Source organism: Planococcus citri, chromosome 4, assembly GCF_950023065.1.
Source record: "Planococcus citri chromosome 4, ihPlaCitr1.1, whole genome shotgun sequence".
NCBI classification, from domain to species: Eukaryota; Metazoa; Arthropoda; class Insecta; order Hemiptera; family Pseudococcidae; genus Planococcus; species Planococcus citri.
In genome coordinates this window covers 41046784-41074016 of record NC_088680.1, presented here as the reverse complement: position 1 = coordinate 41074016, position 27233 = coordinate 41046784, and the positions used below count along the sequence as shown (strand labels likewise).

At 33.9% G+C, this 27233-nt stretch overlaps 2 protein-coding genes across 6 annotated transcripts in view; one reads left to right on the top strand and one right to left on the bottom strand.

Annotated features, from left to right (window-relative positions):
- The window catches only part of kcc (solute carrier family 12 member kcc), a 650839-nt gene that overhangs the window by 419069 nt on the left and 204537 nt on the right, over positions 1-27233 (bottom strand). The gene's annotated exons all lie outside the window — the stretch shown is intronic.
- Positions 12143-26212, top strand: LOC135844955 (1-phosphatidylinositol 4,5-bisphosphate phosphodiesterase-like). 4 transcript variants are annotated; one of them, XM_065363364.1, is made up of 23 exons: positions 12143-12458; positions 12564-12753; positions 12843-12902; positions 14626-14763; positions 18830-18909; positions 19605-19740; positions 19810-19910; positions 19999-20165; positions 20242-20452; positions 20549-20642; positions 20849-21013; positions 21978-22169; positions 22271-22412; positions 22661-22818; positions 22942-23148; positions 23687-23851; positions 23932-24136; positions 24283-24480; positions 24573-24750; positions 24859-25062; positions 25131-25296; positions 25400-25480; positions 25581-26212. In XM_065363364.1, the coding sequence occupies exons 2-23, from the start codon at positions 12583-12585 to the stop codon at positions 25647-25649; spliced, it is 3288 nt and encodes a 1095-aa protein (XP_065219436.1). In that variant the 5' UTR covers positions 12143-12458; positions 12564-12582; the 3' UTR covers positions 25650-26212. The 4 variants fall into 4 exon arrangements, with proteins under 4 accessions (XP_065219436.1, XP_065219438.1, XP_065219437.1 ...); XM_065363366.1 differs by lacking the exon at positions 18830-18909 and adding an exon at positions 15645-15724; XM_065363365.1 differs by having other exon boundaries at positions 12542-12753.

Sequence of the window (27233 nt, the reverse complement as noted above, 5' to 3'; positions counted from 1 at the left end):
ATCATTTTGAGAATATTTCGAAAATCAGACGAACGACTTTGAAAAAAAATTGTAATAAAAAAGGTTACAAAAATTGCACTTCATATATATTTTTTCTAAAGCTACGGATGTTTTGAAAGAAAAAACACGGTAGATAATAAACTTTATACGAATAGACAAAGTCTCGCAAGGGTTTCGATTTTGAAAAAATTCAAGAAAATAGTTTAAATTGACCCAAGAGAAGCATACCTTACAATTATTCCAACAAGTTAGGTCCGTAACCGTAATTACGAAAAGTTAACAAAAAGCTTTATCTTTTATCCTTTGTTCATATTTCATTCATTATGGAACTTGAGAGTGAAAATAACAAGGATCCCATAAGATGACATCATTTTTGTCCACTTCTACTCATTGCAAGAGTTCACATATCTTCGATAGTAAATATTTCTTAAATGGAAAAATGGAAAAATGGAAAAATTCTGCTGATTACCAGAAAGTTCAACCAACTGAATCTTCTTCTAATTATGAAAGACACCGAAAATTTTTTTTAAAATCAAACGCCCTCGCGAGATGACTTTAATATTCTGCATAAAAAATATCTGAATGAAGTACATTCTGAGTAACAATTTTCAAGCTCCCAATTTTTTTTTCATTCAAGCTGTGATAGTACCTAATTCTCAAAATATTTTTAGATGGTGAAACACAAAAAAAAATAATAGTTTCAGCGTGTCTCAACACGATCCATGATTCCAGATTCTTCGCCTGAATTTCGTTTTGAAAATTGAAGAACTCATTCGAAACAATTTTTCTATTTCCAAACTGAGATTGGAACCAGTCATAATTTTTTTTCATGAAATTGAAATCTTATGTTTGATTTCACCCACCTTGATGAAAATTTTCAAGATTCATGGGTTTGATCACTCCGTAAGTAATGTTAGCTTGAAGGCTTATTAAAAAAATGGATCGATAGCGATCCTCGTATCGTAATAACAGCGCCAAGGCGATTCGGCAAAGGTATGATCCCAGAGATTACAATAAGGCAAGTTTCTTTTCCAACTCCAACTCTCATTATTCCAATACGATATACGATCAAGCTTTGAATTTCTTCTTTCATAGATTGATTCTGAAGCACAAGGTTCAATGGCATTGGCTTATTAATTTTTTTCAAAACGCGGATACATCTGAAAATGGGTTTTTAAAAAAATCGAACTCTTTTCAAAAAAATGATTGATTTAGAAGTTTGACTATATTTTGAAAAGTTTGAGAGGAGTTGAGTACTCATTTTTTGAACTTCTTTCAAAATATTAATTTTAGATGGTGAAATACAAATACGTAGTTTCAGCATGCGCCAACACGATCCATGATTCCCGATTCCTCACATGAATTTCTTTTTGAAATTTAGTAACTCATTCGGAGCAATTATTCTGTTTCCAAACTGAGATTTGAACCAACCACGATTCTTCTTTCAGAAAATTGGAATCATATGTTTGATTTGACCTACCTCAATGAAAATTTTCAAGATTCATGCGTTTGATCTCTCCCTAAATAGCAACGAGACGCTTTGGAAAATGTGTGAACTCAGGGACCACAATAAGGCAAGTTTTTTTTCAATTGTAACTCTGATTAACTCTGATTATTGCAATAAGATCAAGCTTTGAATTTCTTTTTTCTTCAATTGCTTCTGAAGCACATGGTTCGAAATTTTTTTAATACGCAAAAGAATCTGAAAATTGATTCAAAAAGAATCTATTCTTCTTGAAAAATAATTTATTTAGAGTTCGGCCATATTTTAGAAAGTTTCAGAAGCTCAAGTTGTCATTTTTTGAACTTTCTTTCAAAATTAGTTGAATGTTGAATAGACTGAGGATTTGATTCATTTTTGAAAGGACTACACATAACATTTGTACCGCTCACAAATTATTTGCTGATTAATGTTAGCTTGAAGGCTTTTTGATAAAATTGTTCACTAGCGACTCTTGTATATGGGCATAATATTTGCACCGAGGCGATAGGGATTTGACAAGACAACTGTCGCGCTCTAGGAAATTGTGGTTAAAAACACCGGAACTAACGAAAGGTCCCGTTCTTATCAGCGATTTTCAACAATTTTCCTTCAATTTTCACAACATTACATTCCAATGTTTATACTGGGACCTTTCATCAGCCAATCATAAACAAGGCGACACTAGCGCGGCGCACAGCGCTGTCAAGTTCCTATTCGGAAAAAGTGTGAACCTAGGGACCAGAATAAGGCAAGTTTCTTTTCCAACTCCAACTCTGATTATTCTAATATGATCAGGCTTTGAATTTCTTCTTTTTAAGATTGCTTCTGAAGCAGAAGGTTCAATGGCGTTGGCATATATTTTTTTCAATGCGCAAAAAAGTCTGAAAATGGTTTCTAAAAAATCAAACTGTTTTTGAAAAATCATCGATTTATGAGTTCGACTATGTTTTGAAAAGTTTCATTTTTTGAACGTCTTTTAAAATTAGTTGAATGTTGAATAGACTGAGGAGTTGATTCATTTTTAGAAGGAAAGGCAGAACTGCGAGAATCCCTATATGAATACGCCTTTTTTCCCACTAATTTCTGCTATGGTTTTTTTCACATTATTTCACAAACGAAGACGCTATACTTAGTTTACTTTCAACAAACCACTTCTTGATTGCAAGAAGTTCTTTGCTTTGCAATCTCAACCATTCGAGACGTTTTGTGATACTGGTACTTCCATAGTATTTTTGACCGAATTCCAACAGGATCAAGCTTTGAATTTCTTTTTTCTTAGAGTGCTTTTGAAGCACAAGGTTCAACGGCATTGGCATATATATTTCTCAATGCCCAAAAAATCTGAAAATGAGTTGTAAGAGAATCAAACTTGGTTTAGATGTTGATCAAAAAATTAAACACTTCATTTTATTTTTTTTAGACACCGGACATACAAAGTTTATTACATGCAGTTAAATTTTGGAACAAAGAATCTAAATGTGTATGCGTGCAAAAAACGAGCCCTACAGAATCTCGATTTAAGGTACGTATGTATATAAGAATTGTATGGTACCAATTAAGTACCTACACCTTATTTTCAATGTATTATTTCTGTAGGCGAAGGGCGTAATGGTTTATGACCATATTACATTCATCAAGCTGTATATGCCGGAAATCGTACCGGAAATCGAGCATGAACTCGTAAAGTTCTTCAAATCGGACTGCAAGGATTCATACTATGAAAAAAAGGATACACTGCGTGAATCCCACGCGTTATTATCCAATAACAACTGCAAGTAAGAATTTTTGTTTGAAATTTTTTTTATGTAAATATGTACTTGCTGATTGTAAGAGGTTTTTTGCTTTACGATCTCGACCTCGACCATTCGAGACATTTTGTGAAACTGGTATGCCTACTTTAGAAGAGAGGGTACAACAAATTTTCAAAAGGCACTCTTTCTTTCGCCCAGGGCTCACATTGGATCTCGGCAGCTCTTCTTTAACGCTGGAGAATCTGTCAAGTAAACATTGAAAAACTTCATGACAGAGAATTATGAAGATTCGATTGCAATTTCTGTAAAAAAAATTGAGATCGATTCAATCGTTGTTTTTGAAACGTAGAAAGTGCTCAAAGTGAGTATATCAATTCCCAAAGAAAAATTCAAACGAGTGATTAAAAATCATGGATTTTGTTATACTCTGTATGTATTTTAAAGCTGAGCACTACATCATTTTGAGAATATTTTGAAAATCAGACGAACGACTTTGAAAAAACATTGCAATGAAAAAGGTTACAAAAACTGCACTTTGTATAGAATTTTTTTCAAAACTATGAATGATTGGAAAGAAAAAACACACATAAACAAAATGCGTCTCGCGAGGGTTTTCGATTTGGAAAAAATTCAGGAAAATAATCAAGATTGACTCAGGAGAAGCATTCACTACAATTATTCCAGCAGGTCAGATCCGTAACCGTAATTACGAAAAGTTCTAGTACACAACAAGCTATAAGTACATATGTATTTTATCCTTGATCATATTTCATTCATCATGGAACTCCAGAGTGAAAATAACACGGATCACATAAAATGACATTATTTCCGTTCACTTCTAGTGAACAGGATGAGTTCTAATATGTACCTTTAATAGTACATATTTCCTACATAGAAAAAAGGAAAAATTCCGCTGATTATCAGAAAGTCCTGCGTCATGAGCTGGATTTTCTCAAAATAATAAACTACACCGTGAATTTTTTTTCCAAAACAAACGTCCTCGCGAGATATTTCTCATTTTCTGTATAAAATTCATTAACACAAAAAAAAAACTCTTTCAGAAAAAGAAGTAGTCTTCTGGATAAAAAAATGCCCAAATGAAGCAAATTCTCGGTAACAATTTTCATTTCCAATTTTTTTTTCAAGTTGTGAAAGTGACTTTCAAAATATTTTTAGATGGGTGCTGAAATTAAATACACAGTTTCAGCGTGCGTCAACACGATCTATGATGACCGATTCCTCACAGGATTTTTTTTTAAGATTAAGGAACTCATTCGAAGCAATTATTCTGTTCTCAGACAGAGATTTGAAGCAATCGCAATTTTTCTTTTATGAAATTGAAATCTTATGTTTGATTTGACCCACCTTAATGAAAGTTTTCGAGATTCGTGCGTTTGATGACTACGTACCTAATGTAAGCTTGAAAGCTCATTAATACAATAATTGTTTAATATACGTTCAAGCTTTGAATCTCCTCTTCCTTTGATTGCTTCTGAAGCATTATGCACAAGGTTCTAACATTTTTTCAATCCGGGAAAAAATCTGAAATTGGGTTCAAAAAAAATTGAACATTGATTTACATAGAGTTCGACTATATTTTGAAAAGTTTCAGAAGAGTTGAGTAGTCATTTTTTGAACTTCATTCAAAATGAGTTTAATGTTGAATAGACTGAGGAGTTGATACATTTTTGAAAGGCGCACATAAATAACATTACAATGCCCAACGTAAGCTTATTCTCAACAAACCATTCACAGATTGTAAGAGGTTTTTAGCTTTACGATCTCAATCATTCGAGACGTTTTGTGATAAATGTCGCAACACGATTTTCTTCATTTCAAATCCTACAAAATTCTCATGTTTTACCATCATAATAACATTATGCTATTTGGAAAAGGAATGTGTGAACCCAGGGGCTAGAATGAGGAAGTTTTTTTTTCAACTCCGACACTGACTATTCCAATAGGTACCTAATCAAGCTTTAAATTTCTTCTTTCTTAGATTTCTTCTGAAGCACAAGGTTCGATGGCATTGGCATGAGATTCGAACCAATCACGGTTTTTCTTTCAATAAACTAAAACCTTGTGTTTGATTTGACCCACTTTAACAAAAACTTTCAAGATTCATACGTTTGATCACTCCCTAATGTTTTAGCTTGAAAACTTATTAAAAAATTGATCAGTAGAGATCCTCGTATAATCGCACCCAGGCGGTTCGGTAAAGGTGTAAACCCAGGGGCAAGAATAAGGCAAGTTTTTTTTTTCAACGCCAATTCTGATTATTCCAACACGATCAAGCTTCGAATTTCTTCTTTCTTTAAGTTCTTCTGAAGAACAAGGTTAGATGGCATTGGCACATATGTATATTTTTTAATGCGCAAAAAAATCTGAAAATGAGCTTTAAGAGAATCAAACTCATTTTGAACAATCATCGATTTATAGGTAGTTCAACTGTAGAGACGAGTAGTCATTTTTTTGAATTCCTTTCAAAATGAGTTGAATGTTGAATAGACTGAGGAGTTTATTCATTTTTAAAAGGAACAATCGCAAGAATCCAGTGGAATGAGTGCGCCTGTTTTTAACAAACCATTCGCGCTGATTGCTAGAGGATTTTTGCTCAACAGTCTCGACCAATCGAGACGTTTTGTGATGCTGGTATACCAGTTTTAGATGAGGGTGCACAAAAAATGTTCAGAAGGTCCTCATTTTTTTTTTTGCCAAGGGCCCACATTGGATCTCGGCAGCACCACTTCAACGCTGGAGAATTCATCAAATGAACTTGTAAAATTACTCAGGAGAGGATTAAAAGAAAGATTCGATTGCAATTTCTGTAAAAAAAAAAAAAATGTGATCGATTAAATGGTCGTTTTTGAAAAGGAGAAAGTGCTCAAAGTGAGATGGTATTTTAATTCGCAAAGAGAAATTCAAACTAGCAATTAAAAATCATTGAGCTTGGTGAATTGTTGACAAAATCATTTTGAGGATACTTCGCAAATCAGTGGAAAGACTTCAAAAGAAAAAAAATTGCAATAAAAAAGGTTAATTTAAAAGCTGCACTTCATAAGTACAGTTTTGTTCTTGTTCATATATATTTCATTCATCACGAAACTTGATGAAAATAACAAGGATCACAATATAAGATAACATTATTTCTGATCACTTCTACTAATTACAGGAGTTCACACACCTTTCATTGTAGGTAATTTTTTTTTATTTTTTATTTTTTTAAATTTATTTAACCACGCCGTGTACAGCCTTTTAGCTAGAGACGTGGAGACAATTTGGAATTAGATTTTGTTGTACAGATCGATTTCTTTCAGGAAGGTAAGGAGTCTATTCCTCAACAGAAAAATGGAAAAATTCTGCTGATTACCAGAAAGTCAAGTCTTTAACAGAATTTTCTTCAAGATTTAAAATACACCGAGAATGTTTCACAAAATCAAACGTCCTCACAAGATACTTTTCATTTTCTGATTTTTTTTTCAAGTTCTGATAGGTACTGATTTTCAAAATATTTTTAGATGGTGAAATACAATAAGTACCTACATAATTTCAGCGTGCGCTAATGCAATAATCTATAATTCCAGATTCCTGATATGAATTTCTTTTTAAAAATTGAGGAACTCATTCGATGCAATTTCTGTTTCCTAACTGAGATTTGAACTAATAACGATTAATCACAGCACCACGTCGTTTTAATAAAGATGTGAACCCAGGGTCCAGAATAAGGCAAGTTTTTTTTCCACTCCAACTCTGATCTTATGTGAAATTGCATCTGAAACACAAAATTCTGCAATTTATTTCAATCCGCGATAACATCTGCAATTTGGTTCAAAAAAAGTTTGAACTCTTCTTAAAAAATCATTGATTTAGAATTTGACAATAAAATTTTGATAAGTTTCAGAAAAGTTGAGTAGTCATTTTTTGAACTTCTTTCAAAATTAGTTGAACATTGAATACACTGAGGAGTTTATTCATTTTTGAAAGCCGCGCAAATAATGTTATTTTTAACAAACTATTCGTTGATTGTAAGAGGTTTTTTGTTTTGCGATCTCGTCCATTCGAAGCATTCTGTGAAACTGGTATAGTATACCTACTTTAGAAGAGAGGGTACAAAAAATTTTCAAGCAGCACCCATTTTTTGCCCAAGGCTCACATTGGATCTCGGAAGTCCTTATTCAACGCTGGAGAATTTGTCATATAAATGTTGAAAAATTTCATAACAGAGAATCAGGAAGATTCGATTGCAATTACTGTAAAAAAAATTAAGATCGATTCAATCGTCGTTTTTAAAACAGAGAAAAGGCTCAAAGTGAGTATATCAATTCCCGAAGAAAAATTCAAACGAGTAATTATTGATCTTGTTGAATTGTTGGCGCACCCTGTACTTTATAAAGCTATAAACATCATCATTTTGAGAATATTTAGAAAATCAAACGAACGACATTGGAAAAAAATTGTAATAAAAAAGGTTTTAAAAAACTGAATTTCACATAAGTATGTAGATTTTTTCAAAAGTTATAAATGGTTCGAAAGAAAAAACTCGCATTATTTAATTTCATACAAAAAGAAAGAGTCTCGCAAGATTTTTTGATTTTAAATAGTCAAGATTGACTCACGAGAAGCAAACCCCACAATTATTCCAACATGCCAGGTCCGTAACTCTTAATTACGAACAGTTTACAACCAGTTATATCTTTTATCCTTTGTTCATATCTATTTCATTCATCATGAAACTTGATGAAAATGACAAGGATCCCATAAGATGACATTATTCTGGTTCACTTCTACTCATTACAGAAGTTCACATACCTTTGACACCAGGTAAATTACATATTTCCTCCATAGAAAAACGGATAAATTCCGCTGATTACCAGAAATACCAGTCCTCAACTGAATTTTCTTCAAACTATAAAATCCATGGTGAATTGCTTTCAAAATCAAACATCCTCGCGAGATACTTTTCATTCTAGTATAAAATTCATTGACACAAAAAAATCTTTCAGAAAAAGTGGCAGTCTTCTGGAGGAAAAAAAACCTCAATGAAGTACATTCTCTGTAACAATTTTTCATTTATAATTTTTTCTCCAAGTTGTGATATTGACTTTCAAAATATTTTTAGATGGTGAAATACAAATACGTAGTTTCAGTGTGCGCCAACATGATCCATGATTCCCAATTCCTTGTATGAATTTTTTTTTGAAAATTCAGGAACTCATTCGAAGCAACTTTTCTGTTTCCAAACTGACTGATGAAATTTGAACCAATCACGATTTTTCTTTCAGAAAATTTAAATCTCATGTTTAATTTGACCCACCTTATAGAAAATTTTCATGATTCATGCACGTGTGGTCACTCCCTAATGTTAGCTTGAAAGCTTTTAAAAAAATTGATCAATAGCGATCCTTGTACGCTACTCACCACCCATACACTTCAGCAAAGGTGTGAACCCAGGGATCAGAATAAGGTAAGTTTTTTTTCCAACTTCAACTCTGATTATTCCAACATGATCAAACATAGAATTTCTTCTTTTTTAGATTGCTTCTGTACCACAAGGTTCGAATATGTTTTTCAAAAATCTGTAAATAGGTTCAAAATGAATCAAACTCTTTTTGAAAAATCATCGATTTAGAGTTCGATTATATTTTGAAAAGTTTCAGAAGATTTGATTAGCCATTTTTTGGACTTCTATCAGAATGAGTTGAATGTTGAATAGACTGAGGACTTAATTCATTTTTGAAAGGTGACAGGTGTAATTCACGCCTCTTTTTAACAAACCATTCGCTGATTGTAAGAAGTTTATAGCTTTGCGATCTCAACAATTTGAGACGTTTTGTGATACTGGTACGTACGAGTATTCTTGGCTCAATTACTCCAAGGAACCGAACACCTATTTAATTAGGGTGAAGGGAACATTCAATCTTCAATAAATGTCTGTTAATGAAGACACACGTATGATTCAATCCTCACACACAGAGGTCCACAAGTTTTAAAACAATTAAAAATGGCACAGTAGAGCTCCCAGAAGCAATATGAAGCATATCTCAGATGTAGCAACACCATTTTCATTATTTCAAATCGTACAAAATTCTCGCATTATATCGTCATAATATTATGCTTGGGATGTAAGCTGTACGTGTACAGGACGGTTTTGCGCACACAGAGCACATACATAGTATACCCGCATTACCCACCCAATATCCAGCCACGATAAGGCTACAACTAGCAGAGGACGACACCGTGGACTTACTTGCTTTTAGCGTATTCCAGGCACATGTACGAATTTCCTCTATATCTTTATTATACATTATTTTTTGTCTTTTTTTTTTTTTCTCTAGTCATACTTATTAATGACAAAGCGAGAATGGTGTGACATTTACGGTATGGTATACTCAGTAGTATCCACCTTCTTCCCCTCAAAGCTGTATATGTATATCTTCATGCCCTTTTGCCAATAACCAATTCCCTAATTACGATACAGTTACAAATAGTTATTCCAAACACTCTCAACGTTGGTAAGATATTTTCTCTGTTTATACTTCTCATTCTGAAAAAATTGACAGACAATTTTTTTCTTCATGTTTCAATACAGTATGAATGAAATTGAAAAGGTCACACAAGGAAATGGATCAACTATCGTTTTCCTGAAGAAAAAAAAACAACTGCCGATAATTTTCTATCGCAGTGCTGTCAACGTTGGAAAAATTATTGCGAAAAGCTAGTTTTACAATTCACAAGTTGCAAGAATATTTTGACGTGGATACCTATTTTTTCTTGTCGATAGCTAATGAATCAACTTTGAGAAAAATTTGAATACAATCCAAATTTGTAATTTTTTTTTCCAAGTCCACCATAATTTTATAATAAATAAAAAATGGTTTTCAAGGTCGAATATCTCGCCACTTTTGTACTTTTCAAATCGACAAAAAACTTCAACAAAATCTGCGAGAATAAAAAAAAAACACGCTCGTAAACCTGAGAAACGTGCAACAAAACAGTCGAAGAATATCTCTATAGACGATGAAAATTGTAACCATAAACCCACTCTATGTTCGAATACGCGAAACAAAGTGTTACATTACGAGGATATTCTTCCATCTGTTGAATCGAAACGGTGGTAAAATTGAGCGCTACCGCGCCAATTTTCAAATTCTTTATTCAGATAGCTCTGAATTCTAATGCTTGTAATTGTGACGTCATTCCATAGATAGCACAAGCACTACTGAATGACCGTGGCGATGCATTTTTTAAAAAAATCATTCGCAGGGCAAAAACATACATTTTTTCCGATTACTTCGATAGATATCAATGTTGAATTCATTTACATTTGAAATTTTAAAAATCTAACTCATCTTTTTGCGCTCAATTAGAGGTCAGGGATGAAGAACAATTCAAATTACCCCCTCCTCCTCCCCCCGTGTAAAGCTTTCAATTTCGCAAAATGTTGTGTCATATTTCGGTCTCGTTTCCGACAAGATTTAATGACTCGATAAAAAAACTTGATCTTTGCAACACCGATTTTTTTTTCAATTTTTTGGACGAGGGAATTTTTTTAACCATTTTTTTTTCTTGCTCAACTTAGGAAACGCCAGATAATATTTTTATTATTATGATTATTTTTCATTTTTAAAAAATGTTTTCAAAAAGTGCTTTAGACTAATGTTCTTTACTAATGTAGCGGAATCTGCAGTTTTGGAAAAAATTTCCAACTTGGATTCGTTTGTTTTTTTTGGAAATGAAGGATTCGAGCATTTTCAAAACTTATCATTTTCCAACATGAATTTGTCTTGAAAACTCAACTTTTTTGCGATTTGATGAATGAGCAGGGTAACCTTTCATACTCTACAAAGCACACTTGGAATCCTCAACATGGAAACCTAGATAACCTCTAAAAGGATAATCAGTCTTATTTATAAACTTTTATTAGTAAACGTAACTACGAGTACCTAGTACCTACCTATAACAGTGTGAAAAATGATACCAGATTTTACGTTAGAATTTTTCTAAAATAAATTCTAGTTGTATTATAGCGTTTAATTTATTCAGGCTCGAGTTTATCTAATTATCTGGAACGTTGAAAAAAAATTCGAAGGTTTTTAAAACTGGTTTTGTGATTATTTTTCCATCGATATGGTAATGACTTTATGTACACTGATGTAGCCAAGTGGTTGAATAAGACGTTTTTTAATTCATCAAATTCCTAAAGTACACGTGTTATCGTTTTAATCTTCCGATGTTCCGATTCGAGTTCTGGATTTTACAGTGGACGAGTATGAGTATGAATCTAGAAGTCGAAAAGCTTCGAGAAAAATAAAATGTTGTGGTCGAATTGAGTGAGATCGACGAACTGCTTGTTGATTAGTGGAGAAATTCGCAGGCAGGACCATGGCTTCTGGTTCTGTGAGCGATGGGTTCATCAAGCCATGGCTATCATAACGAATTTTCATTTATCTTATTTGCGATCTTTCAAGAGGTTTCAAGTCACATACAGGATATTATTATTAATTCAACGATCGACGCAAAGGAAAATAGGTAATAATCATGGAATTAAATCAAACAGGACTCGTACTCAATTTTTTAAAAATTTTTTTAAAAATTTCATTTTTCGATTTTTTTATTGTTTATACCTAGTCGAAACCAGTGCTACAGTAAAATGTCAAAATTCGAAAGAAACACTAAAAAAAATTCAAAAACGACAGATCGATCAATAGGCAACAAGTACGTAAAAGCAAAAACTCTCTTGCAATAGTTGCAATCATCGAATAGCAGCTGATGGCTTCTTAAATTTGTTAAATCCAAATACATATGATGCTGCGTAGCGCGTTTAACGTAATGATAAGGTTAAGAAATCCGGAATCGAGCATTCGAATCATTCGTTCGTTCGCCCGTGTTCCGTACATGCTGTGAACATAGAACACATCAGTTCGATTTTGTTTGTGCGCGAGCAAACTTATGTTTGGGTTGTACGGTGTTATCATTTTTTAATGACAGATTATTCTGTACATTAAATCTAAAGTTTTTTTTTTAAAAATAAAGTGCTTCCTTCAACTCGTATTATAGTTATGTACCAGTTGACGAAAATCGACACGAATGGAGTACTCGTAATAATTGTTCGATATAACGTCCAACAGTAGGTAGTACTCGATTAAATTTATGCTCGACGAAAATTTTGATGTATTGCCTTTTCTCAGAAGAAAAACTGTCTGGAATTTTACACTTTGAATTTGGTGAGTAATTTGTATTTGTTTTCTAACCTGAAACTATTGCAATAGAATCGAATGTAGTAAGTTACGTAGGTAATTGACTTCAGCTCACGCTATTTTATCACGTAGGTAAACTAAACGACAAAATATGACGAAGAAATTCGAATTCAATTGGCATATCCCAGTGCCCGAACCACTGCTAACAGGTTGTGTATTTGATCGATGGACTGAAGAAAAAGATTCTAGCGATTACGAACAAAGCTGTTTATTCAAAGTCGACGAACACGGATTTTTCATATACTGGAAAAGCGACACTAAAGTATGGCAGAGGCAGAAAATCACCTTCGTCAACCAATACATTTCAATCTTTAAATTGCTCATACGACGAGTAAATATTTTTATTTACAGGACGGCGACGTGATCGAATTATGTCAAGTGAGCGATATCAGAGCCGGAGGATTGCCCAAAGTAAGTCGAATTCGAAATTATGTCGATCAGATTCACCTATGTAGCTGTAGCATATTTGGAATCGAATGTCGATGACATTGAATTAACTCCTCAAATCTCGCACATTTACCTATAATATACCTATATGTTCGTAATGAATCGACGATGAAAAATATGAACGTCCTTATTCAGTTAAAATTATACTTCTCCAAAAGTGAAGTTTACCTACTCGTATAAGCAGCGATAAAAAAATTGCACCAGTAATTCGATCATTGTTTGCTTAGTTGTTTGAATAATTCAAATTTAAATGTCTGAACACGCCAGCTGAAAATTGATCTGTTGAATATTATTACCTAGGTATACGTAAAGATACCTACGTTATTTTTTTCTGATTTTTATTCTCGGTCCCTTGCGAAAATCGTTTAGTTTCGGTTCATAAATTATCATTTTTAAATTCAATAGTTTTCTACCCACTCATTTGGTTAGGTAGGTATCGAAGAGTCGAACAAATCATCCAGTTAATGCGTGACACTAATCAGCTGTTTAGTTGCGGGAGGCAACAAAACACGAATAACGAATGCAGATGTAATAATTGGTCCTGCTTCTCTGAAATTCTTTGCGTTTGAAAAGTGTTTTTTTGAATATTGATATCAATGTATTTTTGGTAGATTGCTACTAGCTAGAAGTTTAGTTTTCAACTTGAGCTGTTCAGCGTACGCTGACTGCTGAGATGTGTCATTTTCCCATTCCCAAAAAATTACATACTGTTTATGAAACTATGAAGCATGTTTATTGGCTTCTAATTTCCATTTCGGCAGGTAGGACGGGGTTTGTTTTTTTTTTCTTACGATTAAGGTGGCTAAAATTTCTCATCATGCCCATCTTCAGAGTGCAATGTTATAAAATCAAGCAAAAAAGTAGTTTCAAAAATACCAAAAGTTTCAAGTTGAGCTTTTTTTGTAAGCTCCATTCTCAAAATCTTCCTAAATTTTTCTCATCATGCCCATCTTCAGAGTGCAATGTTCTAAAATCAAGCAAAAGTAGTTTCAAAAATATCAAAAGTTTCAAGTTGAGCTTTTTTTGTAAGCTCCATTCTCAAAATCTTCCCAAATTTTGAAACTACAAAAAAATGATTAATAATTTTTAAAAAAAAACAAAAAACCATGTGAAGGGGAGGGGGTAAGGAGCTCCAATATTCTGGTCAAAACGTCAAAAAATGAGCCATATGATGAAAAAAAGTCGAAACCTTGCGATTTTTCGATTAATATATTTTCGAAGGTGCTGAATACGAATTATGAGCTCATTTTTCTGATCTGACCTCTTTCACGCCTTCCAGGCTCCCTTTATCGGGTTCAAAATCTGAATATATCGATTAAAATCGTGCGATAAATCGAACAGTATGTTTGTGAAGGTGCTAAAATCGAATATGAGTCGATTTTTTGGATCTCACCCTTTTCACGCTGTCGATGCCTCCTCCAGTTGGATTAGTGCTCCAAAAAAATGCCAAAACCATGCGATGTATCGAATGTTTTTAAAAGTGATGAACACGAATACGATCTTTCAACCTTTAAATCTCCATCGGAGGATACCAAAAATGAAGACATTATAAGGCAGACACCGTATGAGGGGGGGGGGTGTCTAATCGAAAAACTACGGACACATTCGCGTTATTCGAGTTCAATTACTCGAGGTATACCTATAATTTGGAATGTATAAGTATATTTAATCGAATTTCACGTTCCAGGATTACAAATTACTGACGACGTTGGCCAACAAACATGGAGATAATTTGGATGAGAAATCTTTGACTATATGCAGCGGTACCGATTACATTAACATCAATTACCAACATATAATTTGTCCAGATGCTGAAACCGCCAAGGTAAGCTTCGATTTTCATGTTCTGTTTTCTCGATACACGCACTTCACGCTGATCTCAAAGTTGACTCATCTTCCTGTTTGGAAAATAATTAGACATCTTTGCCGCCCATTTATGATAACAGCCCCCTCATGATAGGAGTTAGAGTGGCACTGTGAGGGAGAGTGGAAAATGAATGAGAGTAATAATGTCAATTTTTCGAAATTGGCGAGATAATTAAACGTTATCAATTTTTTAAAAACTTTTCAACCATGTTTGTGGGATCTGGTGAGGGAGGAAGGCGAGGATGAGTGGCTAGATCGAAAAAGATTAACCTATATTTGGTGCCCTCAATTGGTATCGTCAGAATGAGTGGCGTTGAAACGAAATTCGTGGTGTTTAACGATCTAAAAAAATATATAAAATTATCTATCGATCGCGTGAACTATGAATGAATTGGTTACCTGATAGGTATAGGTAGGTCTGTTTAGGTCTACCTACCTTGGATGCGGGTTGAAAACATAAAAGTGAAGGTTAATGAGATTTGTGAACGTTGGTTTTGTGAAAAAAAAATCATTGCCAGGTACGCGCAGTATTTATGTTATTGAAAGAAACGGTCGAACTTGGTTTTTAATGTAATTATTTACAATACGAGCGACAGATTATTATCGAACTTACTCGTAGTGCTTCTACCTATTCATTTCATCAAAACCAATACTCTTTTACCCATACCCAGAGCTACGTATCTCTATCTTCATTTATCACACTTACACTTCACCACGTAGGTAGCAAATAGGTAATTAGATCTACTCGTAGGTACATATATTCTGTATTAAATGAGAATCGCAGTCCACAGCGATCCATTTTCTAAGTTAATCAATTTGTAAATATACCTTAACCGGCAGGTATGGCTGATTGGTTTGAGAAACATAACTAACAATGTAAAAGCTAACAATGTTTGCCCGTTGACCTGTTTGAAAAAGCAGTAAGTGTAACTAACTGAATCTGAATTTGTGGCTGCGCTGCTGTCGAAAAAACTGCTTAAGACAGTTTTTACGTTTTTTAAATAGTTTTTGTATAGGTAATGATTCGTACATAGAGCATATTAAAATACGATTTTTTTTTATTCGTTATTCGATAGTTTCAAAACTGCCATATCTATTAGTACCAGACTTGCCAACTCAAACCGATAAAAAAATCACAAAAAATTTATTAATTTTTTTTTTTTACCCTGAATGGAAAATTTTTCAAAGTACCTACCTAGTTGTCGAAAAATAATGGAAAAATAACACGAAATTCAGTTTTTTGCGGCTGGTTGGCGAGACTGACTATTAGGTGTGAAATTTTAGCCTTTTCTACAAAGCTTAGGGGTTTTTCGTAGCATCGCATAGTATAACTTGATTCGTAGTCGTAATAATTGTGCCCTATAAGCGCTATGAAAGTTGGTTTTGATGCTGTAGTCCGATAACGAAACTTTTTCATTTTGCTTAACTTGAATATACTCATACGTAGGCTTAGATTTTTATGCGTATATAGCCTACTGTAGATTTTGTCTGTTTTCCTTTTCTCGTTTTATTTTTTTACTTTTTCTGTTTTATTTTACTTTCGTGTGTATTTTGCATTTTGCGCTGTACGCTGTATAAAGTGAATTTTCATATTTTCATTAAGGAGGTGGAAAGCAAAGCAGGATAAGTCCCGTTTTTTTATTTTCGAGTTAGCATCACTGTCTTTAGTAAAATTCAACGAGGAATCCAGTGGTGTAACTTTCAAAACCCAAAAGTACTCTTAAATGGGTGAAAATTCGTGATAAAGATTTGAAACTGCGACAAAACCCAGTTAAGTCCACGTCATCGTGCGTCATAACGTAATAAGTCCACCTCCTCAGCTACTTTTTTGTGTTTATTTTTGTCTAACCTGTAGAATTATGCCTCGACCATAACAGAAATGGATTCTACGCTAAATTTCGATTATGAAAATGTTTTGGTATTTTACAATTATAGTGTTCAATACTGAAAAATGGGGTGGTCAAAAAACAAAAAAAATATCTCCTGGCTTTTTCATAAAATTTTGAGGAAGAAGTTTTATCAAAACCACTTTTGTGTTTTTGTGAGTATTTTAGAGCTGTATTAATTAAATTTTTTCGAAAAAAAAATTGATTCCGATCATTCTGAAAGCTGTTAATTTTTTTTAAAGACAATTCTGTCCTATTATGATTTTTTATCATCTTTTGTACTGCATATAGCTATATTGTAATCTAAAAGATGAATAAACATCCAAATTATTTATTTTTTACCAACATTCTCATTTTTTCCACTGAAATTAGTGGACTTATTACATTTTGTCGCAGTTTTGTCGTAATTTGAAACTGCTAAACTGAAGCAAAACGTAATAACTTTTTGAAACTGAAGCAAAGCAGGATAAGTTGATACAAAGTTGCCCCTGGCGCCCCCTCATCAAATTTTTTGAAGTTCAAAATATGGGGGATTAATTATGATGAGTCTCCTCTTTCATTTAAGACTAAGTTTGAGAAATTTGGTTGACCCAGAGCTTCACAGCAGTTTTTTGCGTTTTTCCACAAAAAGTGAAAGTTGGACTTATCCTGCTTTGCTTTCCACCTCCTCCATTAATGTTTCAATATACCTAGCTCGAATTATTCTGCGTAGAGTTTATCAACGACGAAAGAATTTATTCAGCAGCGGTGTTAGTTTGTTCGAATTTTAAAACGAGCTCTTCAATCTTACAATACAAAATTTCATCTGCCCAAGTTCATTTCTCGACTTTTGGAAAATTTTCAAACATTTCAAAATGACCCACAGAAATTGATAAGAAAATAATTTTGTATTTTTTGATCGAACTAGTAAAAAATAGCTGCAAACATAAAACTTGAGTTGTCTAAGAAATTCCAGGAGATCGCTGATTTTGAGCTGGAGACTGCAGAACTACTGAAACTGGAGAAAAATAAATTCACAAGAAGCATTTCAGCTACTGAAATTCCAGCTTGTCAACTCGATTATGCTGCAATTTTCATCAATTTTCAGGTGTTTCGACTGTTTCAAAAATTCCCCAAAATTTGAAAAATTAACTAGGGCAGCTAAAATTTTAAATTTGTTGTCTTTTGACATATTCAAAAAAAAAGTTATGGAGCCTCCAGCGGATTTTATTTTTTTACAAAAATACTCAAGTAATCACTGGAGAAAATTTCGGGTTTAAACCGGCACAAAAAGATTTTAAAAGTAGTATGTGCCTGAATCGATCGAATGAATCACATGTGAAACCGAATTAAGTATATACTCAAGTGCTGAATTCCTCACTTTTCTGAAATCAAGAGAGTCCGAAAATCCGCTGGAGGCTCCAGAAGAATTCGAAACCACCACTAATCAACTCGAGAGGTCTACAATATAGGTTTCAATTCGCATGTTTTCTAGACCAATTCGAATTTTGATGAAATTGGTTTTTTTCAAGGTCCAAATTTAGATTTTAAAAATTCGTCAAAAATCAAAAAATTTATATCAGTTCTTGAAATTTCGGCTGATGGTGTATTCTGGCGTCATTTATAGATTTTGTATCTGTTAGGAAATTTCCCTGGTAGGGGCTCCTCACAAAATAAATTATTTATGTATACCTACTCGTATCTCAATTTTAAAAAAAAAATAAAAAAAAAACTCAATTGGAACAAATATGCCCTTTTGATCAAGACAGTTGATTTGCAGAAGGGTAAATATGGTCTCACCTTTTACAAAAAAATCAATAAGATTCGGAAAACTAATATAAAACTGAGATACTTTGCTAAATTCTCAAAAATAGAATCTCCCAAGTTTATTCTTATCACATGTTTCAAATTTATAGATCATTTTCCCTCCCCCGACCGCTCACTCAAAAAAGTTGATTATTTGAAATTGAGGTAGGTAAGTGTAGATTCAGGAAATTAATACGTCTCGTACTCGTACCTACGTGTACGTGCGGCTTTCATAATTTATTTTATTTGATATGTGTTGCAATTTTATTTTCTCATGTTTTTATGTAACAGTTTGATGTTCGCATGTTTGCTTTCGCTTAATGAAGTTTTTCTTTGTATTTTGTTTTTGTCAAGATATGGCAAGAAGGGTTGAGAAAAATCACGCATAATAATAAACAGAATAATGTATGCGTTCGTACTAATCTAATGAAACAGTTAGTATTTTCATTTTGTATCTTTTTTTATTATTCTATTTTATTTTCAATATGTATGCTTAGACTGTGACTACACATCTTGCTTGCTGGTGCATATTACGTACCTAGTAATATTCGATTTCTTTTCATTGGTAGAACTTCGGAAAGTCATGTGATGCATTCATCACAGTTTATTTTACACTTTCAGTCTTTCACCAAAACTTTCATGCACCGTGCCCCCTCCCACACATTCAGACTGGAATTAGGACAAGTAATTTTTACTTGACAAGAGGCCAAACAAAATTTCAAAATGAAAAACCAGGATATTTTTAAAATACTTTACGACTTCTTAATTGGTGTGGAGGGGAGGGGCAGTCAAGCAACCGTAAAACATTATTTTTTTCTACAAAAAATCATTTACAACAGCTTGAGGAAAGAAAGTAATTTTTGAATTTTTCCATCTGCTAAAGATTATTTGCACGCAAAATTTTTTCATCTGTCAACTGCATGGGAAAAACGAACGAATTTTTTTTCAATTCCACAAAAATAAATTGAAAATTGAAAGACTGATTGAAAAAAAAACAAGACATTTCGGTAAAAAGCACCAAAAGCAGGACATATCGATAAAAATCCGGACAAAAACAGGATTTGCAAGATGAACAAGACTATTGGATGCCCTATCGTTTATACTAAGTGTGTTTTTTTGTCTACTACAGTTGGATGAGACTTGGTATGCTGGTGGAAGTAAGCGGTAAAGTTCCAGTTAAAGTTATAGCACGTACTTTCGCATCTGGTAAAACTGAAAAAATGGTATATCAGTGTTTATCGGATTTAGGACTACCAAGTGGAAAGGTATTTTTGAGTATGTCAAGTTTTTCGAGCACTCTGACTGCACTTGTATTGAGACTTGTATTTTTACAGAATGATCTGATCGAGCCGGCTGATTTCACGTTCGATAAGTTCTACGAATTGTACCATAAAATTTGCCCTAGGAACGATATCGAAGAATTATTTCAATTTGTGTGAGTACAAATTATAGGTACCTAGTACCTACTGTGCGAATGTATGTAAGTTACTCGTTGATATTAATGATTGACTTTTATCGCACAGAACACAAGGCAAAGCGGATACCATAAACGTGAACCAATTTATAAATTTTTTAAACGAAAAACAACGAGATCCAAGACTAAACGAAATACTTTACCCGTTATACGACGAAAAACGAGCCAACGAGATCATCAACGATTACGAACCCAACGAAGAGCTACGTACCGAAAGTACGCCAACTTTTTGATCGGATCTCCCCTCCTCCCATTTTTACCAACGAGCAACCTTTTTTTTTTTTGGTTTCAGAAAAACTTTCGAAAGAAGGATTAATTCGTTATCTGATGTCGGATGAAAACGCTCCGGTATTCTTGGATCGATTAGACTTCTACATGGATATGGACCAGCCTTTAGCTCATTACTATATTAATTCTTCTCATAATACCTACCTAAGTGGAAGGCAATTTGGTGGTAAATCTAGCGTCGAGATGTACCGACAAGTTCTTCTGGCCGGTTGTCGGTGAGTCGAATCGTGAAACAGCATACTTAATTACCTACATATCAAACGTATGGTTTAATTTGCCAACTAATTTTTGTACTCGAATTATGTTCGCAGATGCGTGGAATTGGATTGCTGGGATGGTAAAGGCGAAGACGAAGAGCCTATAATTACTCACGGTAAAGCGATGTGTACCGATATTCTGTTCAAGGTACATATACCTACTATACCATTCGTACTTAGTTTCGTTTTACAAATGTTATTTAGAATAGGTTTTTGTAAGGGTTCAAGCCTATTATGGTTATGTAATTTTATTAATTTTCGTACAAACCTACATAGAATTTCAATATCTAGATACCTATGTCTATTTCAACGCCATGTAATAGCCTACTTATTAATTTTTGAGTAATTTTATAGGATGTCATTTACGCTTTAAGAGATACCGCATTTGTTACGTCCGAATTCCCAATTATTTTATCGTTCGAAAATCATTGCTGCAAAAGTCAACAATACAAGATGGCAAAATACTGTGATGAAATTTTGGGAGATTTATTGCTAAAGGAATCGTTACCAGATTATCCGGTAAGTACGAGCGACAGGAATCACCAAAAAAATTTCGAAAACTAACCATTGTGTAACCAAAAAGTTACCAAAAAGTAACCAAAAAAGTTACAAAATATGGGAAAAGCATTTTAATGCAGAAAAAACACTTCGTTTTTAATAAAAATTTAAAAATCAAACTCGAAAGAAACTTGCACAATTCTAGCAAAAAACGCAACTTTTTGGCAATTAGTGCCAAAAAATGATAATTTTTCGTAATTTTTGTCGAAAAATTTGATTTTGCAACTTATTGATAAAAAAAATCAAGACTTTTACAATCTAGGGCAACAAGGAGAGAATTTTGCAATTTGACAATTTCATCAACAGACAAAGGCTTTTCAGTAATTTCTGGTGAAAAAGTGACACATTAGGACACATTTTTGGAAAACAGTGAGACTTTTTGGAATTTTTCGCAAAAAGTTATCACTTTCACTTTCAGCAATTTTTGTAGAAAAATGAGACTTCTTCGCAATTTTGGCAAAAGACCAAATTTTTTGCAACTGCAATAGCAAAAGGTTGAGCTTCTAAGCAATTTTTGACAAATTTTTCTAAAAAGCGACAATTTTTGACAAAAAGCGAGACTTTTGGGTGATTTTTGAAAAAAAAAAATGGTGAAACTTAGAAGCCAGTTTACCAAAAAGCGAGAATATTTGTTGAAAAGTAAGACAGACAATTTTAGTAAAAACAAAACTTTTGGCAATTACTGACAAAAAGTGATGTTTTTGGCAAAAAGTTGAATTCTGGAAAATTTACAAAAAAAAAAGTTACTTTTTTAGTAACCAATTTTTTTTAAAGTAACAAAAAGTCACTTCAAGTAATTTAAGTAACTTGATTATTCTTCAAAAAATAATCGTGTATCTACGAGCCTTGCGTCGAGCGATGGCAGCGATTTACAAACGACCTCAACAGCAATCGTGGACTCTGATGAAAAAATTTTCATCACTAGTTGGAGCCCGGAGCGCCGCTTCCTCCGCCGAGTGCGCTCAAACGAAAAATCATGATAAAAAATAAACGCTTGAAGTTAGAAGTCGAGAAGCAAGAGTTGGAATTATTCAGGCAAGGTCAGTTCGTCATCGAAGATGAAGAAAAAGAAGACGCTACCGCTCCAGCGTCAGCAAATCCACCCGAAGAGAAAAAGGTGACTTTTAACGCAGCAAATGCAGCATTTTTGCTCCCCTCACCTGACTCCTTCGATTTTATTTTTGTAAATTTTTTTTATCGTGATCGATTGTGCAATAGGCGGAAGCTGAAGGTGCTGCTGAGGAGATAGCCCCCGCCGCTGTACAACATTCTGGCTCAACAACCAATGTTCATCCTTGGTTGTCGTCCATGGTGAATTACGCTCAGCCAATCAAGTTCCAAGGATTCGACGTTGCAGAAAGTAAGCTATAACGTACTTACGTGAAAGATTCAGTCTCAACTAACAGAAAAAATTGAAAAAGCGTGTAAATTAATATGTCATCTGTCAAAATTTTGGGTGCTGAAGTGCATTTTTCAATTTTTGGGGAATTTTCAAAAATAAAGTTTTCACCAAAAATGGGGAAAAATTCAAAATTTTACAAAATTAACCCAAAAAATTAGATTTTGTCTTCTTTTGAATTATTATTATTTTTTTCATTCCTTATTTAGGCAAAAACATCCACCATAACATGAGCTCGTTCGCGGAGACTGCTGGTCTGGGCTATTTGAAATCTCAAGCAATCGAATTCGTAAACTATAACAAACGACAAATGAGTAGAATTTACCCGAAGGGTACTAGAGCTGATTCGTCGAATTATATGCCCCAGGTAAGTCAGTCGGTCTGTTACGAGCGGTGATTCGTAATAGCATAAATTCAATAGTTTCATAATAATATTTTGAAAATGGTAAGGTAAAATTCTAGTTTTTGATTTGAGTTTTGGCTGTTTCAGGTGTTCTGGAACGCAGGTTGTCAAATGGTCTCGCTGAATTTTCAAACATCCGATTTACCGATGCAATTGAATCAGGGAAAATTCGAATATAATGGAAATTGCGGTTACCTACTGAAACCAGATTTCATGCGTCGGGTTGATAAACAATTCGATCCTTTTGCAGAAACACCAGTGGACGGTGTGATTGCCGCTCAGTGTGCTGTACAGGTAAATAATCATTAACCTAATGTGTTATGACACCTGGGCAGGGCACCTACCTCCTCATGAGGTTTACACACAAACTCGCACATTGAGCCTAACGAGAGAGGATTTCAAAGTTTTGGAGAATTTCCAAAAATCAAAGGGTTCAAACAAGCAAAAAAAGCCTATGTTTTTCTCAATTGAATCTGAAGGCTGATATTTCCTTGAGGGCCCATTTTAACTCCCCCCCCCCTTTAGTCGAGTGTAAACAATCATTTCTAGCCATTTTGAGCAGTTTTGGAATCTCCAGCAGATTTTTAGAAATACAGTTTCCTCGAAATTTCACCCAATCAAGTTGGAAAGTTGACATTTAGTTTATAGGTACTCTATTTTAGACACCTGGAGGAGGTTTGAAGCAGTTCTGCAGCCTCCAACAAAATTTTGAAAATTCCAGTTTCGACAAAACAATCTTAAATTCAGTTTCTGCCCGATTTCCGACATGCTGAGTTGACTGGTGATAATATGCCGTTGAAAAACACATTTTATTCAATTCTCTTCCACTCAGGTCATCGCTGGTCAGTTTTTATCCGATAAAAAAGTTGGAACATACGTCGAAGTGGATATGTACGGTTTACCGACGGATACCATTCGAAAAGAATTTCGTACCAGGCTCATTCCTAGTAATGGTCTGAATCCTATTTACAACGAAGAACCATTTCTATTCCGTAAGGTAAGAGAAATATCACCGCAGGGCTGAATATTATTATCACGAAATGGTACCCCTTCTAATATGTATTCTGTGATTTTTAGGTTGTGTTACCAGACATGGCTGTGATTCGAATCGGCGTTTACGACGAGAATAATAAACTACTTGGTCAACGTATTCTTCCACTGGATGGATTACAAGCTGGCTATCGGCATATTTCGCTACGAACCGAAGCTAATTTCCCTATGTCTTTGCCGATGTTGTTCTGTAATATTGAATTGAAAATTTACGTTCCTGATGGTTTTGAAGGTGAGGTGTTTGAGATTCGTTATTTTTTTACTCGAATGTTCTCAATGGCAAGTTGGACGAATGAAATGTTCTGCATAAATAACATCTTGAAATCTCACTTTAGCATTCAATGCAATTTAAAACCTTTCAATTTACTCATGTTTTAGACTTCATGGCTGCCTTATCGGATCCTCGAGCGTTCTTGTCAGCTCAAGAGAAAAGAGCTCAGCAAATGAAAGCTATGGGAATCGAGGAAACGGATATCAAGGATGTTCCTGGAGGAAATTCATCGGCTGCAGCCAGTAGCGGAGGTGCAGCTCCAGTTAAAAAAGGCAGTAAAACTAAAAAAGAAGAGGAGAAAAAAGGTGCGAATATTTTTTAAACTCAAAAGATAGGTTACTTCATCAGTTACCCACTTACTGGTGATTTGGTCTTACATACGATGGTATTATTTCAGAGGAAATAGTCTTTGAACCGATCACTTTGGAAACATTACAAAATGAGAAAAGTTTCCAAAAAACCAGCCGTAAACAAAAGAAAGAACTGGATACATTGCGTAAGAAGCACTTGAAAGAAAAGGTTGGCATTCAAAAGCAGCAGTGCACTACTATCGATAAGGCAATCAAGGGTAAAAGGTGAGTAATTTATTAGGAGACAATATGAGACATACCTACATATTACACTTGAAAATGCATAAAAATATGGACCCCAATGTAATTCCGATGATTTATTCAATTTTACAGCAAAGCTGATCTAATTAATGACGCTGTGATAAAAAAGATGATAGCTGATCAAGTAATGCAGTGGTCCGAGATGATCGAGCGACATAGAAAACAGGAATGGGAATTGTTGAAGAATCAAGTCACCCAGCAACGTGAATCATTGGACAAGGTCATCGAATTAGTTCAAATCAATCAAATCAAACAGTTGGAGGCGAAATATGAAAGGTGAGCTATACACTTGGCGATGTTCTGGTAAATCATAAATTTCTCATGCTTATTTGTTTGAATTTCAGAGACTTGAAACAAATGAACACTAACCAAGCTAAAACATCTGTTGAAACGATGAAAGAAGTACAGAATGACAAGACTCTCAAGACGAAAGGTGACAAAGACCGAAGATTGAGAGAAAAACAACAAAATAACACTAAAAAATTCATGGAAGAACGAAAAACTTTACAGGTTGGTAGCTGGCAAATGAATCTGTACTATCTTTGCTCAGTGAGAATTACTTTTTGATCCCATACTTATTTTCATATGTAATTCAATTTATCCAATTTCTTAGATTAAGCATGGCAGAGAGAAAGAAAAATTAACAGCGAAGCACGAGAAACAAAAGCAAGATCTTAACAAAGAAGTGAATGATGTAAGAATCACGACGCATGTTCGCTGTTTAAAATTTAAATTTGGGTGTGCCAGTACTTGGAAACCTAACTAATTTGAATATTTTTTCCTTCCCTTTTCAGTTGCTGGAAATGTATAAGAATGAGGAAATCGAGTACGAACTTACATCAAAAACTGAATTCTTTGCTTAATCTCAGATTTGTGTCCCTGCTACTTCTGCGTGCTCCATCTAACACATATAAGAAGTCTCTTAATTTATTAAGGGGTAACTTTATTCCTCCTCTTCATTACTATAGGAGTTTGCACGTACATATCTATAGGTTAAACTAAGTTACAATTTGTTATTTTTTGCAATTAATCAAATTGAGAACTGTTATATATTGTTATCTCGTTTCCAAGTAGTAAGTATAAGTACAATCTACTTCCAACCGAATCTAGTCACTTAATTCTGGTCGTCCGAACTACCCCAACTATTGAATAATTTGCTCCCATTCCTTTGTTTTGTCAATACCTACCTGATTTGTTAATGTATACATCTACATAATACATAGAAGACACTCGATCAGGGTTCATTTTTTCATTTTATTATTCTCATCTAAGTAGAATAAAGAGGTGCCTATCCTTCTTATTATAATTGCATTCTATCGTCAGTTTATCGTTGTACCAACCTCAACTTGGTTTTTGTTTCATTATAAATATTCGTAATTATTTTATTGTTTTTATTTCATTACGAATAAATTGTATTTTCTAGAAATGTTGTTTTTTAATCACATCAGTTTATATGGTAATTTTCTGATTTTTTTGAAATTTTGAACCCGACAAAACTCGAAAGAGTAAGAAAAAACATATCCAGTCAACATTTCAAAAGCAAAAGTGCAATTTTCATCTATGTATTTGGATCAAAAATGGAGAAAAAAATTTCGCAAAACCGGTGTGGCCCGGTTTCGACTCTCGAAAAATGATCGGGGAATGGTATCGCCGCTCTGGAGCCTCCAGCTGCATTTTGGAAACTGCAGATTTTCAAAGAGTGTCGTAGAAACCGTCACCATTCGACTTTGTACTTGAGTACACAATAATATAAATATTTTTTTTTCAACAAAAGTGATTTCTAATTTGATCAACTTTTATTATCACCACTATAGAAACTGGGCCCACGTACAGTGTCTATAATCACCACCAATAAGGCCCATGGACACATTCTTGATCACACAGGCATTCATTCACCTGAACATGATTTTCATCCATGGACAACTAGGTTGTCAAGACTACCAGCTTGAAATGGAATGAGGAATTATTGTGAAAACCCCTCACGTTTTCAAGTTGATAATACATATTTTACTATAACGACAATTTTGTCAAAAAAAATGTTTTGACACACACACATAATGAATTGAAATTGAATTCAAAACTGCGATTACAAAATTACATTATTTTCTAGTTTACAGAATACTGAAAATTAGACCAATCGCAGAAATTCCATTCTAGGATAAAAAATTAATGAGACAAAAATTCATGAAATCTCAACTTACCCCAGCAAATGCTTATTCAATTTACATGCCTGACAGTGACTACACCGGAATATTCTACTAAGTACCTATGTACCTACTTCGAAGGCAAAAAGCACTTACCTGAAACAAAAGAAAAATTCAATTGTGGATTAGTCAATTTTTATTCATCATTTTCAAAGTTCATCTTCATGGGAATTACGTAGGTAACCAAATCAATTGCTTGGTTTGATCAATTTCTTTCATCCAGACTCATTTTTTTTTTTTAAA